This window comes from Eurypyga helias, unplaced genomic scaffold, assembly GCF_000690775.1.
Source record: "Eurypyga helias isolate BGI_N326 unplaced genomic scaffold, ASM69077v1 scaffold5594, whole genome shotgun sequence".
Classification (NCBI taxonomy): Eukaryota; Metazoa; Chordata; class Aves; order Eurypygiformes; family Eurypygidae; genus Eurypyga; species Eurypyga helias.
In genome coordinates, this window is record NW_010248091.1 from 73365 (window position 1) to 90597 (window position 17233).

Genomic DNA, 17233 nt, shown 5'->3' on the forward strand with positions numbered 1-17233 from the left:
ACGCAAAATGCACATGACAACGCAGCGCATGCTTCACGAATGCTCTGCAGCATTTATACCCAGTTCACTTGGATACAGCTCAAACTTGACACACGTAGAAGCTCTCCTGGGTATAACTGTGGGATTCGCAAGATTTTCAGTGGATACTTTAAGGTAGCATGCACAGAGTTCACCTGAAATCTCAATAGTAGGTAAAAGCATATTGACTTCCCCAAAATCTTGCTACATTGCTTACTCTAGTTCTTACAGCAGCTTGCTTTCACTTGAAAAAATAACTACCTAAAAACTAGTAAAGTACTTCGCTCTCTTATAACTTTCATCAATTGTATCCGTACAACAAAAGTGGTTTTAAAAATAAAAGAGCAAAGCACCTACCATTGTCACTGAGTTGATTTCTATCTTACTAGAAAATTTAGTTGGGATTGTACAAGGAAACAGTCTGCTGTATGCAATGAATGTACTTGAATAAGTTCCCCTTATTCTACCACCCCATCCCTTGCAACCACCAGGAAAGATCCTGAATGACAAAATTGAATCAAACTGCTTATTGCTATATTTATTGCTCATTATACCCTAAAAGTTTTTATTTAGGAAGCATAAATGCTTAGCCGTGACAGCTCCACAAAATCTTAAAGACAAACCAGGTCTGCTGCTCTTCGAGAACTGCCTTTGCAGTGGTTTTGACACAACCTCCTTATCTGCTATAGGAAGTTAACAGCCATTTAAAAAGGAGAATGGTGAGACAGAATGCTCTTAAGGCAAATCTACTAAATATCAACAAATTGCTTTGAACGCAAAAGGTTCCACTTGTTCCCCACTCAGTTTGATCTAAGTCTGTTCATTCATGACTCACTGCTTTAGGAATGCTGCTGGTGGTTAAGAAAGAAGCAATGCCTTGGTGCTAAGAAGGCATTCCTACCCAAGCACAAGTAGCACACCATCAGCTACTTTAGGCAAGAAAGTTTTACCGTCATGCTTTAGGCAAGAAATGACATCCGAGTACACGCTTCAGAGAAGATTTAAATAAACTCACATTCAGTTTCAACTGGCAAAGAGTGTAAGTAGTCAAGAAAATACTTTGAATCCCACAAATAAGAATTGATTTACAATGGGTTTTAATTTCCAACTCCTCACTCTTGCACTCGGTGCAAGGGAGGGGTTATGAAATGAAATGCAACCAAACTATTTAATGGGCCAGCAGGTAGCTGGCCCAAAAACTATTTATAAAAAGTTGGTTAGCATACAGTGTTCTTAGGGGAGGGCCACACTATAGATTTAGTAAAGTAGGTTCTTTGACAACTGAATAGCAAATGAAGTTTTAAACATTAATCTGGCTTAAGCGTGCTCCCAATCATGCCATACCTCTGCTCTTGTAAGGTTGTAAAGAAGGCAGTTGCACTGCAAAGCACATTAAACAAACAGTTTGCTTTGGTGAGCCAGGACACCAAATGTAAGACTTAAGCCCAAACACATTTCTACTCTGTTCTCAATGAAGAGCTGAACAGTCCGATTTTCAGAATTAACTTTCTGTCTACAGTAAGTTAAAAACGTTTTATGAAATAAAATTTTGCCTTAAGTCAATCTCAAGAGACAAGTGATTTTTTTTTTTTTTCTTGAAATCCAACATTGGTATTTCTCAGCAGCCATTGTTTGCAGTTATAAGCCCCACTGTTTCTCTCTTGGCTCTTGTCACTACGAGCAGGCAGGAGTGATTTTAAATATAATTGCACTCCTAAAGAAGTGAGAGTGGGGAAAGCATGTCTAGGAAGTAGACAGTAAAGTGTGCTGCGGGCAAAACGTTAGATCTGAAGCACTACCAGTGTGTGTTTCCACACTAGGAAGACCCTTAATTTATGCTCCCTTCAGGTCACTGGGAATTTCCTAAGAGGAGGTGGCCTTCTTAGCCACCTAGGACACGTTTCAGGAGGTATACTACAACTAATCTCCGAGAGAGGTTAAAACAAGTGGAGTTATTACTACCAGTCAACCTGTGCGAGGTTAGAACTGACTGCATTGGCTCTAAAGCTTGACTTGGAAATGGGCAAATTTGAGGGAAGAGGGTCTGTCACATCCAATGTTGTTCATCCAGCCATGCTGACTGCTTAATTCAATGTATTCCTTCACTGGTTGGAAAGACTCTGTGGCAAGTCTCAGATTGGTTTGGAAAGTTTCACGAAGGGTCTAGGTCCTGTTATCTCAAGGGAAAGTAACCAGCTATTCTGTGTTAATCATGAGGAGCTTAAAAGGATGAAGAATTTAACAGTTTGTAACATAACACATACTGTTAATATGGTGAGAATATGGTTAACCTGATGCTTAAAAAATATATTAAAATCTATTTTAAATTTTGGAAAATAGCTTACAAAAATATCTTCACTTAAACTATATATCATACAAAAACTGACTGCTGTGTGGGTCTACAGTACAAAACGATTATTGGTGATTACAAAAGGGAAGAGTGATCTATACTACCCTCAATGACAACACAGGGCATTATATCTCACTGTCTTGAATTAGTCTCATATTGGAAATTATCTTAATTCTGATAAAACTCAAACTTTCAAACGGTTATCTATTTTATTAAACATTTTTCTGAACTCCTGTTCAGTTTCTTTTAAAAATCACCACAGTGCTGTGGCCCAAGAAAGAAAAGTAACACAACTACAGGCAGCAATAACTGCTCTAGATAGTAAGATCTGTAGAGAGCTAAAAGCAGCAACATCTACAGTTGTTTCTACTGCCCATATTATCAGTTTCCTCTATGAGTTTCTAAAGGAAGTGACACCAGTGGACAATTCCTTTGTAATCAATTTATGGGCAGAAGCAACAATTTTTGGTCTAGATTGGAATTTAAATACATGGGTTTAATAAATACAAATATACACATCTGTATACATTAGATGTTGTCACATGTGTATAATTTCAACATATACATTATATACAGAAATACATACAGTACATGCTCCTCCTGACAACACTATCTCATTTTTTCCAAGTGTCACCAAAAGGTGTGATAAGAAATTGAAGAGAGGTTAAACATAGGACATGACCAAGAACCAAGGTTATCATTTCTCTAAAGACCTTTAACAACTACAACTAAAGACAAATGCTGCGCTAGATTTCCCCATGTAATGCTTAAGAATCATTGGGGTTCCCTGGGTGGTAAAAGCTAAATCTGGCCCTGTGTAGTGTCCTGAAAAATCACAGATATTTGTACTGTGTTTGTGTCTGAAGCATAATGAATACAACAGGTAATAAAAGAGGTTGTGCAATCCAACACCTTAGCCAGTCCCAAAGTAGACCACAGCAGCCTTCCGATTCCCAACTGCCAGCATAAAATTGTTTAACATGAGAGTGGTTTGAATCCAGATGACTCCATGGTCTCAGGTAGGAAAGGTCAAATAGTTATTGACTACTGGGGAGCTTGCACCATGTTGTCTCTTGAAATACTGTGCAACAAATAAGAGCAGTTTAAGTATACAAAAGGCTGACCCAGAGTAACTAGTCCTCTCTTTTACCCTTATGTCTCAAAATAAAGGAATTCAAAAGTAGCTACAGTAAAGTGGATCACAAGAATGCCTCCTTAGTACAGTCGCTCAGGACAAATTAATCAACATATTCCAGTTTTAAAGCACTTTAAGAAAAAGTGAGATGCAAAACAAGATGCAATTCGTACGTTAGGATGGATTTCCAAAAGGAACATGAATTCAAGCAGAAGGAAAAAAAAGTAATGAAGACAATACAGATGTCAAGACATTCAGTAGCGCGGCTTCTGTTCATCTCAAATTACAGCACAGCTCATGCACCACACATCTTACAATTTTACATACTGTACATGATATAGAAATATTTAAGTTAAAATTTCTTTTACTGATATACTGTACTCAAATTTGAAATCCTGAGAAGAAAAAAGAAAAATGTGTGGTTACGTATGTGCACTATATCTCTGGTATCACCAACACATACACCACAGGATATCAGAAAGTCCAGAGAGATGAATTACATGCTGGAAGTGTAAATCATGAAAGCCATTTTCTCTTTTCCTTGTTTGGGAGAGACATTAGGAAACAATTTCTATTCTGTACTACACAACAGTATATACAGGTACATAAAATGAAGTTTTCTAGTGACTGCAGCTCGCAATAACAGTCCTTCCATCAGTTTCTTACCGGCTGCACCACAGTGGCTTCAGCTGAACATTAGGAAGAATAATAATGCCAGTTACCTTGCACGGAGTACCTGCTCAACCTTTGTTCTAACTTACAGTTACTAAGTGTCTCAAGTTAGTCCCAAGCACCACTTGAAAAACACTGACATACTTCTTTCCACTCCCAGGTGCCTGGTGTCAACAAGAACTACACTAGACTTCTCAGGTGATTCCAAGTGCTGCAGAGCACTTGTCCATGAATTCTGGAAGGAAAACTGACAGGCCCATATTTATCACAAATGCAACCCCAGATACTTTGTTGATCTTGCATACCCCATCACTCAGATTCCAACACTAGTCATGCAGTTCCATTACATGTCAGGACGTTCAACATGCCGTGACCTTGTGGACATTTTGCAAACAAGTTAGTAAGCGATGATACGGGGTTCCTGGAGATGCTACCACCTCAAACACAGACTGAAAGGCCCTCCGATCTAGTTCTTCGTCTATCTGATGTCGGTAGAAGTCTATGGCCACCAAACAGAAGATGTTAACATCCACTTGCTCCGATTTTCCCATTCTGCTGATAACATGTGGAAGACTGAAACGTTAAGTTAAGGTCATAATAGGAGAGAAGGTGCTCATCTTTTGGTATAACAGTTTAAACACAGTTCTCCAACAAAATGGCGTATTTTGAGTTCACCAGTGTTGAAGTGCAAACTACTGTCATGTAGCAATTAAATTGCTACTACAGAAATCTTATTTCTTACTCCCAGAAATTATTTTTACTCTAAGAGTACTTGTCTGTATCCACTGGAGGAAACAGTGCAATCAGCAGCACAGCAACAACTGCTGATAGCCAGATCATTGCCAGATTAAGTCATTAGGAAGTTTCAAACATGACATATGGCCCCGTTTTTGCCAAGTCATGAAATGCAACGGTTACTTTTCTGTCTGTTTGGGATTTTTGTTTGTTTTTCAATAAACCCAGCACTGATACCATCTATATCTTTTGGCGCTTCCAAATTAATTGGCTGATGCCATTCCGTTGCCAAAGCTCACCACTCCTGCAGTGCACCTCCAGGGGACACTTGCAAAATACAGTCTGTATGCAGAGGATAATTTTTCTTTGAGTTTGTTCTTTTTTTTTTTTAATGCATTTTATCTTGCAGGAGGAATATGGAACAAAACTTGTAAAGGTCACTGAGGAGATAAGTGGTGAAGATTTCCAAAAGTCCTTCAAAGTAAAGGACTTCCCCAATCAACCTGTATAGTCAAAGAAAAGGGTCTTGTAACAGTAATTTTAGATAACTTGGTTCTCATAATCTGTTTAGAAGTTCTCCTTTTTCTACTCAAACCCGAGGTACCAATAGCACAGTGACATACAGCACTACTAACTGTAGGTAAATCTGCCCTTTTTTGCATGTTAAACTTGCACTCTTCTCGTTCGAGGTTATCCATGTGCTTTACAGAATCACTATTTACACAGAAATGCACACATTCTGTTTTTTCAGGATACATGGCTGAAATCCATTGACTAGTGGAAGCACTGACAAAAAAACAGGAAAGACTCCACATTGCCATTGCCACAGGTGTTCTTTGTGTGAAATTAGAGAGAGACAGCATCACCCAGTCACGGACCATTGAGGACTGTCCAGTGCTATGTAGTGTCTGGAATACCTGCAAAAACATTTTAGACAGGAATAAAGACATGATAGATAGGCAGAGAAAAGAGTTTAGTTCCTCTTGTGGAGGTTCCCTCCAGCTACAAAGCTCTGAGGTTCACACACTGGATTCCTGGACACAACTCAGTCTGAAAAATTAATGAACACAATGCCTAGACAAGGAGATTTTGCAAGAGTCAGCCAGGATCCAACTGAACTCGCGATACCTGTGCCAAACTGAAGTAAGAATACGGAAATACAAGACTTGTTTGGTGTTTCCATTTTTATAGATTATATAGAAACACAGTGTGCACACGCACTCTCAACTGATACAGGAGTCCAGCAAGTAGGTGAAGAAGAGCAAAACACCCAGAATCCCAACTGAACCTACAAGGGCTTGACTGTAGGGTTCACAAGGCCAGATGACCTGGGCTGGCTCCCAGAGATCTGAAAAGTCTGAGCACCAGGATCACAACTATTAGTTTTCCCTTGTTTTCACATTATCAGTGACTGAACTGTACCGCTGAGAGCTTTGTCTTCTGGGCAACATGGTAATTCTAGCTCTCCAAAATTGGTATTTGCCTCTCAGATCGAGCTGTCAATTATTTAGAAGTCTTCTGAAACATGTAAGAAAAAAACCTCAAACCATTACCTTATAAACTACTGTTGCCATGAACTGTGGGTATGGCTGCTGATTGGATAAAAATTCTCCAATAACTTTATTCATTACATCTTGTGGAGGGAAAAAATCATCAAGGAACTGTGGAAGGATCCGAGCCACTACTCTAGCTTCAAAGGGGAACCCCTTCCTGATCCTGAAAATAATAGTAAAAGGAACATAGTTTATGAATTAATTGCAGGAAATACCAATTAAACTGGAAAAGAACAAGGTAATAAAAAACATTTTTTTTTTTGCGTATCTAGAGATGAAAGTAAAAGGTCTTCAACGCTAAGAAATCAGAGTTTTCATGTCATCTTACTCTAAGAGTCTACTCAAAGAGGTCTATCAGAAGTCATTACAGGTGTCAGCCCACCTTCCCCCCCCCTTTTATTTTTTTAAAATAGTCAACATTTTCTGAAGTTCTGGAATTGCATCAGATACAAGTTTTAGTAATAGAAATGTTGAGAAAACTACAAAGAACAAAAAAGGATGGGAAGATCACTACTCCTTATGATCATGGATAAACCACATTTATAAGCAGAACACTCAGTTCATAACATCTTGGCATTATTTATTCAAGACCAGGATGACCAGTATATCGAACAGGAAAAGCAAGTTGTGCTGCACAACTGAAAGCGGGGAAAAGATACTCCAACTTAAAAGACAATTTTACTTAAATAACACTGATTGAAAAATCATCCTAATAAAGGCTGTATCTGTTGATGTGTCAAGATAAAGTTACCATCGTGTGATTATTCCCTGCAAGAGTTATTTTCTGCTTGTAGTATTGCCATTTGTTTTGCTAATTCTTAGGAGTGGTATTTTCAAAACCACTCACGCACTGCTCTAGTTCTGTTCTTGCTGAGTGCACAAGTGTAACTCTCATCCAGTTTTATGGGAAAACCACTGAAGACTTTAAAAAACGTAAACCATTATCCCACAAACTACTACGCAAAATCCAACATGCTATGCCCACTTAAGACAGCTTGAGATTGTCAGATCAAAACAGGGGTTTTGAAATATTTCCATTAAATGAGTTCCATGTGAATACAGAAGTTTTACTGAACCCTTCCACTGCAATTCCTTAACAGCCTTGGCAAGGGCAACACATGGGTGGGGGAAAAGGAAGAAGATTTTAAACTCTTAGAGTGGTTTGAAAGATAATTTCCTGCAAACTGGATTTATATCCTTGATGATGCAGGAGACATCCTGAAAAGCACTTAAGAGTCTGACCTGAAGGGAGGTGGAAATACATTTATAAAGTACTATGGTTTGTGTCACACACAGTATCAGTTAGGATACGTCTGTTTTCCATTTACATTCCTGTACATTTGTGCTGCCTTCAGCAATTCCATCAGTGTTACTGTGTATACTAGAAGTATCGATGTTAAGCAATGGTAAGCAGAGATACATCATTAACTAAATACTAGAACTGTCAAATGGAGTCAGAAGAAGTGACCACAAAGTGCCAAAAAAAGAATAATTTCACTCCTGGGTGTCCCACTACACATTTTTTATCCTCTTACCTATCAAAAAGGACAGATACTCGTTCCATAGCGACGATCACAGATTCACTGTCGGGAGCAGCAGGATTTGCATCTGTGGTACGACTGGGGCTGATTTTTTCCTTTCCTAAACCAAAATAATTTGTTACGAGTGTACCGTGAATGCTAAAAATCACAGAATCGTTTAGGTTGGAAGGGACCTTAAAGATCATTGTAAGACCTTTTTATCCTTGGTAACAAAAGTCAATGAGAACAATTAGTACTGTGAGTAAGCTAGACCCTCAGCCCGAAGGTCAAAAGAAAGTACATACCTGTGTACATGCAAGTCAGCATTAATCCAAGTGCTGCCATTGCTCTGTGGGGGCTCTGCACATTCACTCTGTCAACACTCAGTTTAACTAGCGATTCGCTATCCAGCCTAGAAAGCTGCTCTGAAAGAAGTAATCGTTCTAACCCTCTCAGGACACAATGATAAATAATGGATGGCGTTGATTCATCACTTCCAGACACCATGACTCCACACATCTGGAATTAAGAGAAAGAAAACTACCTGTTTTGAGGTGTATTTAGGTCACACCTTCTAGCAGTATACCACTGCAACCAGTATGGAACTGTATCAGGTATCACGAAAACCTGATGAAACTAAACCCAAAGGAATACCTACATCACAGTAACCAAGTGTTAAAGACAGCTATGTGGTTGTCCCACCTGTGACTGCAGGCATCACAACATACCTGTATAATTCCTGCAGAGAATTCAGGTCCTACATCAAGTGGGTAATTCTCTATCAAATAGAAAGCAGCTGCACACATTACCAAGATGTGCTGTTGGTTATGGATATTCACACAACTGTAAATAAGCAAACACAGCAGCAGTCAATTACATCAAAGTTGTCTAGGTCACAAACAGAGACAACCCAAACAATCCTTAGAAACATAAGTATTTTTCATATTAAATTTATGCAAAATTTAAAAATCACAAGGTATCACCAAGATGCCTTGAGAGCACTGGTTATCATGGAAATCCAGTAAAACACAAGAAACTTTTCAGCAGTATAATTACAAGCTACCACTGCCTGACTTGTTTAGGAGAAGTAAACTTCATGACTGATCCTGCAAGTCTCAGAGTAGGCCTTTTGATAAAAAAATAAGATGTAGGGAACACAATTTACGAAAGAGACAAAGTCTGAGCTATCAAAGTTTTCTCACCCACAAATATCTTTTTGCTTATGTAAATCAAACCTAGAATTAGCTGATAAGCTGCATTTGTAAGATTTCAATGAAAATGCCAAAACCTGCTTGATACAACAGCCTGCTCTAAGACATACTGCCATCAGCAAACCATAAACAGCAACACACATTTGCAGGGAGGGTGGAAAGCGGGGGAGAGTCTTACTGTGCTACTCCTCTCAAGTTGGAGAGCAGATACTCGCTGATAATAGGAATGAGTTGCTTCGCTGTCTCATCAAGCAAGTCGCACTCAAGGATATATAGAATTCCATGCAGAGCTCCAATCCGACTTGGCATATGGGTGCTTCTGAGGGTTGATTCCAGCAGTCGACTTACAGGCTCAGCCACAGCTTTATCCTAGTGCATCCAACATAGGTATTCATTAGAAGTCAACACTGGTTTGATACTGGTGACTCCTGTCATTTGGAAATACTTGGAACAAATTAAAAAGCAGAAAATATGGCACGAACCAGAGCCTGGCTTAAAACTACTTTGAATCGGCATCAGTGGATTGTATTAATCAGGTAAGAGATGACTTGCAGATTACCTAGTAAACTGATGTTACTTTGTTTTACCTGTATAAAGTTCTCATGATTTAAAGCCAAAAAACCAAAGACAAGCATTAGTTCCATAGATAAGAGGTGTTACTGAGAATCCTCTACATACAGGACTTGGACGGTTGCGACTGTCTGGCCTCTCAGTTAACCACGAAGTATGCTCCTGTCCGAAACTGGTAGATGCCTGTAGTCTGCATACAAAAGAACACTCTGCCATCTGCTCAACTAACAGTACAGCGTTCCATTTGCTTCTTCTCAGAGACCACTCGCACTCAGACCTACACATCTTTCTCTCCATTACTCCCATGACCTGCACGAGAGGATCGAGCACACCCTCAGTGAGTTTGCAGACAACACCAAGCTGGGCGGGAGTGTTGATCTGCCTGAGGGTGGGAAAGCTCTGCAGAGGGATCTGGACAGGCTGGATCGATGGGCCATGGCCACTGTGTGAGGTTCAACAGGGCCAAGTGCCGGCTCCTGCACTTGTGTCACAACATCCCCCTGCAACGCTACAGGCTTGGGGACGAGCGGCTGGAAAGGAGCCTGGCAGGAAAAGACCTGGGGGTGTTGGTCAACAGCCGGATGAACATGAGCCAGCAGTGTGCCCAGGTGGCCAAAAAGGCCAGTGGCATCCTGGCCTGCATCAGGCACAGTGTGGTCAGCAGGCACAGGGCAGGCATTGTCCCCCTGTACTGGGCACCGGTGAGGCCGCACCTCGCATCCTGGGTTCAGCTTTGGGACACTGGGGAAGGGTCTGGAGCACAAGCCCCATGAGGAGCAGCTGAGGGAGCTGGGGGTGTTTAGCTTAGAGAAGAGGAGGCTCAGGGGAGACCTTATCATTCTCTACAGCTGCCTGAAAAGAGGTTGTAGCAAGGTGGAGGTCCAGCTCTTCTCTTAAGTGACAGGATAAGAGGAAATGGCCTCAAGTTGCACCAGGGGAGGTTTAGATTGGATCTGAGGACCAATTTCTTCAGTGAAAGGGCTGTCAGGCACTGTAACAGCCTGTCTAGGGGAAGTGGTTGAGTCACCATCCCTGGAGGAATTTAAAAGACGTGTAGATTTGGTGCTTAGGGACATGGTTTAGTGATAGACACGACAGTGTTGACCTAACAGTTGGCCTCTATAATCTTAAGGGTCTTCTGCAATCTAAATGATTCTATGTTTAGTCTTGAAACATTAAGTTGGTATCAGATACTTCACTCCATTATCAAAGTACAACAACTAACTGGAATAAGCAAAATCTATTCTCAACTATTGAATTTGGAAAGTCTTTTTTTCTTGCAATCTATTTTAAGTTATTTAGTATTATTTGTTTTACTTTATCCCTGTATTCATCAAGTATCTAAGATACAGGCCAGTTCACAGTGTGTGCTCTCCAATTGCTCTTTTTAAGTGTATTTTCTACGTAAATGAGCAGAGGACAACAAGCAACTCTTGACAGAATCAACCTTTTTTTCCTCCTCCCACTAACCTGTTATATGCAGCTGTTCACTTGTGAGAAGGTGTTACTAGTTCACTGAGTGGGAAATTACAGCCTAATCAGAACAAGCTGATCTCTAAAAACTGCTTCTGCACGTTTGGCATCACTTTCATAGCCTTCCCTTGCTCAGTTGCAATACAATAGCTACTGGAAGCCCTATCCCATAAGTCCCAAAGTTTCTTATCGCTATTACCCATATAGTTTTACATTAGTGCCAAACAGTTTCTAGAAATGGTTCTTCCAAAAGGATTTGTAATTTTTTTCCTGAATAATCCCACTCCATTGTCCGTTGGAAAATACTACTGCTCTCTGGTCTCCAGATTTAAAGACATCAACACATACCATTAAATAACTTGCATTAATAGTGTTCCTTCCTAAATGTAGAACAAGGCAATGGAGGGAAGAGTGAGGGAAAGACAAGGGATACCTGACTATCAGGCTATGTAGTCATCACAGGCACTGCCCCAGCCTCTGTGAGATTAAAGCCATTCACCCGTAACACAAATCTAGCAATAGCTGTTCCACAGTCCTCATTTCTGTCCTGAAATGTAACAAATGAGTCCAGGGCAAAGGTAACATTCAACTGAGTAAGATAAAGGAAGCTCAAGACTCAAAAACCCAAGCCAAACAACACAGTTGTTTGAATATGGGGCAACTGGAGATGATGTCTGCAAACCCTGAAAGCCCAGAAGATATTCTTACAGGCCTGCAGATCAGCTCAAGGGTTTTCTTGGAGACCAACCACTCTTACCAAGCACATGAGTTTTTGGCAGCAGAAGCTAAGGCCGAGTTAACCTAGACACTCATGACTTTGCAATAAACTTCCATGAGAATTTCTTACCATTCCGAGAACAGCAGCAGCTTTACACGTGGCTGGTATCAAATACTGTACAAGAATCTCATCTTCTGATGGATGCACCTTTCGCAGTTCTGTCAGTGTTGTATACATCATCTCAAACTGATTCCTTTCTGTAAATAAGTCTGATACTGCCAGAAGCTGTACACAAATTAAAATTGAACATAAAAGAGCCCATTAGCAGACAGCCAAAAACTGTCTCTCTCTTAGTTATAATTCTCAGCAAAAGATTTCTCAATTGGCCTATTAAATGTAGTCAACATTAACAATAGTTACTGCAGACACGTGAGTTGTCCAGAATCAACTCCACCATACCTCTCAGACAACAATTACCTCCAAATGGTCCTCTTTTCCCCCAAAAGATATACAAAACCAAATCCACTATGGGAAGTTAATTCTGGAAAATGAACAAACATTGCCATTTACAATGCACTGACCCCTCCCAAACACACAATACATACCCTCTGGCAAGCATAGTTTCATTTTAAGTCTTCTATGGTAAAGAATAATGACTATCAAAACACATTTCACACCTATGGTCTTTAGTTTCACTTCTACACTTCAACAGTCAGTTTAACACTCATACACAATGTTGTTCCATCTCCCTTTTCTTACAAAGGGAGAGGATAAGCAAAACCCTGAAATCTACTTTTAGGAAGTAGTCAAAATACTGTCTATCATTAAGTTGACAATAAAATGTTTGTAATGTAGTAGCAGAAAACTGAATTCAATGCTTATACACTGTCAAACAGTATAATGGTATAGCTGCTCGTTGAACTGAATTCAATGCCTATACACTGTCAGTATAATGGTATAGCTGCTCGTTGTATTTCTGCACTGCCCATATAATAGCACTGCCAAGAAAAATCAGTGGCTCCCACATACTAAAATATGTTTTACAAATGCTGCTTAGCTCTGAACATTTGGTAACATGTACTCAGGTATGACTTTGAGCAATAGTTTAGACTTACTGATCGCACCACTTCGCTGATCAAGATGACTGGCGTTCTCTTGCTGGGGTTTGATGGCAATATCCACTGACTATACAGTTCAAGCAAAAACTGAGAACAAGAATGTATGTCTACACCAGCCCGGTGTTTCCTGAAAGGCACAATAAGCAAGTGGTAAAATGGCTATTCTTAAGCCCTGCTAAATTACTTGATTTTAAATAACAGAGTTATTTAACAGCATCCCATATATAAACCCATCTTACTGAAGTCAGCATGAAGGGAAGAGCTTATCAGTAAGTCAAGGGAGAAACAAGAAACAGTTAAGACACCTGGTGTTAATAGGAGAGGTTGGTGGTGAGGAAGGAGCAGGTATGTCATTTTCATCTTCTTCATCCTCACCCCACTCTTCTTCTCTCAATGGAGTGATATTATTTCCTAACCATATAGAGTGTATGGAGACCTTGCAACACACACACACAAAAAGAAATAGAAAAACAGCACAAAATTAACATCCTCGCAGTCAGATTAGAAAATCTGAAGTCCAATACATTTTTCATTTAAATGACAGGCAACACTAGTTCAAATACCTTTTACATGAACTGCACATGACAATTTTTTTTTAACCCCCGACAACATTTATGGCCCAGCAAAAACAGCAGCACTGCATGCTTAGTACAGCAACAGAGGCAATGCTGAAAGTAGCATCTGGCTACAACCCATAAGCACGCACTAACAATGTGCATGCATCAACCCAAAGTCAACATACCAGTTCTAAAATCTAAAGCAAAAGTAGACATATTTACAATTCCTATCAAGCAAGAAAATAATTCAGAAAACAACTGTAATGACTGCAGTTCAGTGGAAAACACATTCTTGAATATTGTCAAACCATAACTTGGCCTATCTGATTGCAACATAATCTTTCTTCTGAAACCAGACAAGAGTAAGATTTCAAGTCCTTTGACTGAGGCAAGGTGAATAATTGTCTATAAAGAAGAAAACTTCTTAGTTCTTCTTTAACTTTTCTTTATAAAATTAAATTTTCTGAACAGTAAGACCTGCTGATGGCATTTCATAAGTTATCTGAAGAATCCATAACAAAATCAGCACTTCCTGTGTTTCAATACAGATACTACATTTTTCCTCAAAAGTTACTTATCTTACATAGCTCAAGACTTCTTTCCTAGACAAAAATTCACCTCTATATAGAATTCTTTTTCATGTTAAGCAAAAATATACACACATTTACTTTTTCAAGCAGGATGTCTAATGACTACCATTGTTATACAGTTAACAGTTTTTATAAATAACATATAGTGTCTGTAAACTTGCTAATCACTGAATGTTCAAGCCATTTAGAATCTCAGAGAACATACAGACACCTAGAGACAGACAAGTGATCATTTAGTCCACCCTACGCAAAAGATTCCTCATGAAAAATGTTATCTGAGATGTGTATTTAAGATTAATTTTTCAAGGATATAAGTTAAGTGGATAAGGACTTGTTTTTTTTATTCACTGTGTGTAATGCTAGTTTTCCAACTAACATCATCCAGTGATATTTACGTCCCTACACTGAGTTTACTTAAAATTAAAACAACTTTACTTATTTCATGTCTACTGATTTTTCATTTCCTAAGGACTACTGCAAGCATGCAATAGCAAATTAATATTCAATAGGTGAAATGGAAGCTACCACTACAGGGGTTCTTTAACACACAAGGCTGAACAGTACAACTCAACAGCTGGCTCATAAGTAGGCCCCACACAAGTGCTAAAATTCCCTCAGCCAGCTTTCCCACCTCTCATGGGAGTCACCCAGTTTTGATCTACCCTGCATCACTCAGGGCTTTTTGTTTACATTTGATGTTAAGCTACACCTTAACTGAATTATCAGACTGGAAGAGATGTAATTAAAGTCAAGTTTGAAGTTAAAACTTTAACAAACCTGTCCCAGTTTATAATCCATATCTCCTATTTCTCGTTCAGTATTGATCTGCAGTAAGAGTTTTTCATGGCTGATAAGAGCACCTATAACAAAACAGAAGGCAATTTTAAAAGATGGATAACAAAGTAGATGTGAAAATGGCTTAATTTCCTGCAAAGAGGATATCAAATAAATTCCTGAGAGCATGTTTTCTACTTTTTAAGTGTAAGAGAAATTCACTCTCCCCTTCTCCCCGCACCACACAGACACTTACCTGTAGTAACAGGAGAAAGCGATGGAACAGGGTCCCACGCTTGGTACAAGTGATGTGTAGCAATGTTATCTCTCTTAGATACCATCGCTTGGATTTCCTGTTCAACAATTCCCCTGATCACACTTAGCTTCCTCCCAAACCTGAAAGCCCCCCCCAAAAAGAAAAATCAATTTAAGTAGGTTTTTCCTTTAACCTTTTCATGCAAGTCTGACTAGCTTATTCTACAGCGTTATGTGTCTATGCTTTTTTCATTATCAGGGATGCTAAAACTGAAAAATGTTGAAAAATACATTCTGCAAGCTATTTACTAGATTTTAGTAAGATACTATTTCTTTCATACACTGCCTTTTAACTCAGGTTTGTGACGCCAACTCCATGCACATAAATATCTGTATTCACTCTTGCTTAGAAAATATGGTCTGTGTACATTTTGGCTACAGCTAGATTACACAACTGTATGTATGTGTTAATCACAAGTAGAACTCTCAGGCATTTTAGTGCAAGTAAAAAAAATACCTTGTGTCCAGAGCTTTTAAAGCTTTGTTGCGGGGCTGCTGTTCCAAACAGCTAACGGCTGGGTTGCCTGCAACAGGTATTGTCATTGCGCTCAGCACCAAGGAAGTTATGGCTTGTACTGCAAGAACATTAATTTGGGTCCTCTCTGTATCTTCCTGTAGAATAAATTTGAATTGTAAAATAAAAAAAGGAATCCTGAAAGTCCTGAATATTATAGCTTGTCACCTTCCACTAAATTATCATTAATAATCCTGACATTTAGATTTACTCTTACTCAGAAATCTAGTTGACATAATTAATGTCTAAAATGGCTGTAGCAGCAACACATCCTTCCATGTCATCAGCCATTCGGATCTTATCCCCTTTTATCCCAACAGCAGAGATCTCTTATCTCAGCCATCCTCTCTTATCCCAACAGCATTAAAACCTCAAGAAGTCCATTTCAGAGCTTTTCAAGTGTTTAGTTCTGTTGTTTGCATCTACCCCTTAGTTATCTGATGCTGTGTTTCAACAGGTTAAGACCTCTTCAGAGAGGGATCCCTGGTAACTGTTTTTTTACTAACTGCCCCTTTAGGAACAAAACTCAACCTCATGAATTTTCAGCAGCATTTTTCTGGGCATCATTATCCAATGCACCCAGTGTTTCTTCTAAACCAAGATGCTACACATTCAGTACTTAGCACCACTGCAGAAGTGTGACAAAACTAACACAACTTTCTTAAAATATATGGTTAAACTCAACCGATTATTCATACATGAGGCACTTCCAGTTTTCCCCAATAGATGCATTTCAAACTACACACGCTGCATCAAGTACTTTGCCACTGTAAATCACCACTGTAGCACTCGGTTTCTTTCCCTTTAAAAAAACCAAAGCTTTTAAAATCAACTTCTGACACAATGGATTGTAACTCATCCTCCCTGTGTTGAAGGTAGCAAGAACCTTTGCAGTACATTTAACCTTTTTTTTTTTTGCTCAGAACTGTTTATCATCAGTACTTTGACTAAATCATGCTTTTGGAAGTGGCAGGATGCTTCTGGTTTTGCTTTGGTTGTATAGATTCTGGTTCCTTCCTGAAGGTATCAAACCACAAGAGTCTGAACCTTTTCAGAAAATCTAACATGGTAACAAATATTCAACTTTTTTTTACAGAATCTTGTATTTTTATTTCATAAAAGACTAATATTTATAATAGTGCTCAGAATGGCTGCAGTTTGAATATATTTTTCCTTGGAAAGTAAAGGAGCAGTGTTACTCCTGTTCTACAAATAAGAGTCACTCTCTAGGTGACAGAAAAGGAACTACTAAAGGCTCAGTTGCCAACATGGCCATTAAGTAGAAAAGAGTAAGTAAAAAATGCTGCAGGCTGCACAAGTCTCCAAGTCAGCCTAGCTAACAGAATATGCTAACCTAGGGAAGAAGGATGATGATGCTGTTCTTTGAGTTTGACACCTAGGAAGCGAGAC

General features: G+C 39.2%; 1 protein-coding gene across 1 annotated transcript in view; it reads right to left on the bottom strand.

Annotated features, from left to right (window-relative positions):
- Positions 1–4382: 4382 nt before the first annotated feature.
- Positions 4383–17233, bottom strand: part of HTT (huntingtin) — a gene marked incomplete at its 5' end in the record, with an annotated part of 74525 nt that continues 61674 nt past the window's right edge. Inside the window, 13 exons of the mRNA XM_010150936.1 lie at positions 4383–4748; positions 5667–5827; positions 6464–6626; positions 7999–8104; positions 8289–8502; positions 8712–8826; positions 9373–9563; positions 12085–12240; positions 13071–13200; positions 13379–13509; positions 14998–15080; positions 15251–15390; positions 15767–15921. Coding sequence (XP_010149238.1) covers positions 4535–4748; positions 5667–5827; positions 6464–6626; positions 7999–8104; positions 8289–8502; positions 8712–8826; positions 9373–9563; positions 12085–12240; positions 13071–13200; positions 13379–13509; positions 14998–15080; positions 15251–15390; positions 15767–15921 — 1959 coding nt within the window. The remainder of the gene's footprint in view (positions 4749–5666; positions 5828–6463; positions 6627–7998; positions 8105–8288; positions 8503–8711; positions 8827–9372; positions 9564–12084; positions 12241–13070; positions 13201–13378; positions 13510–14997; positions 15081–15250; positions 15391–15766; positions 15922–17233) is intronic.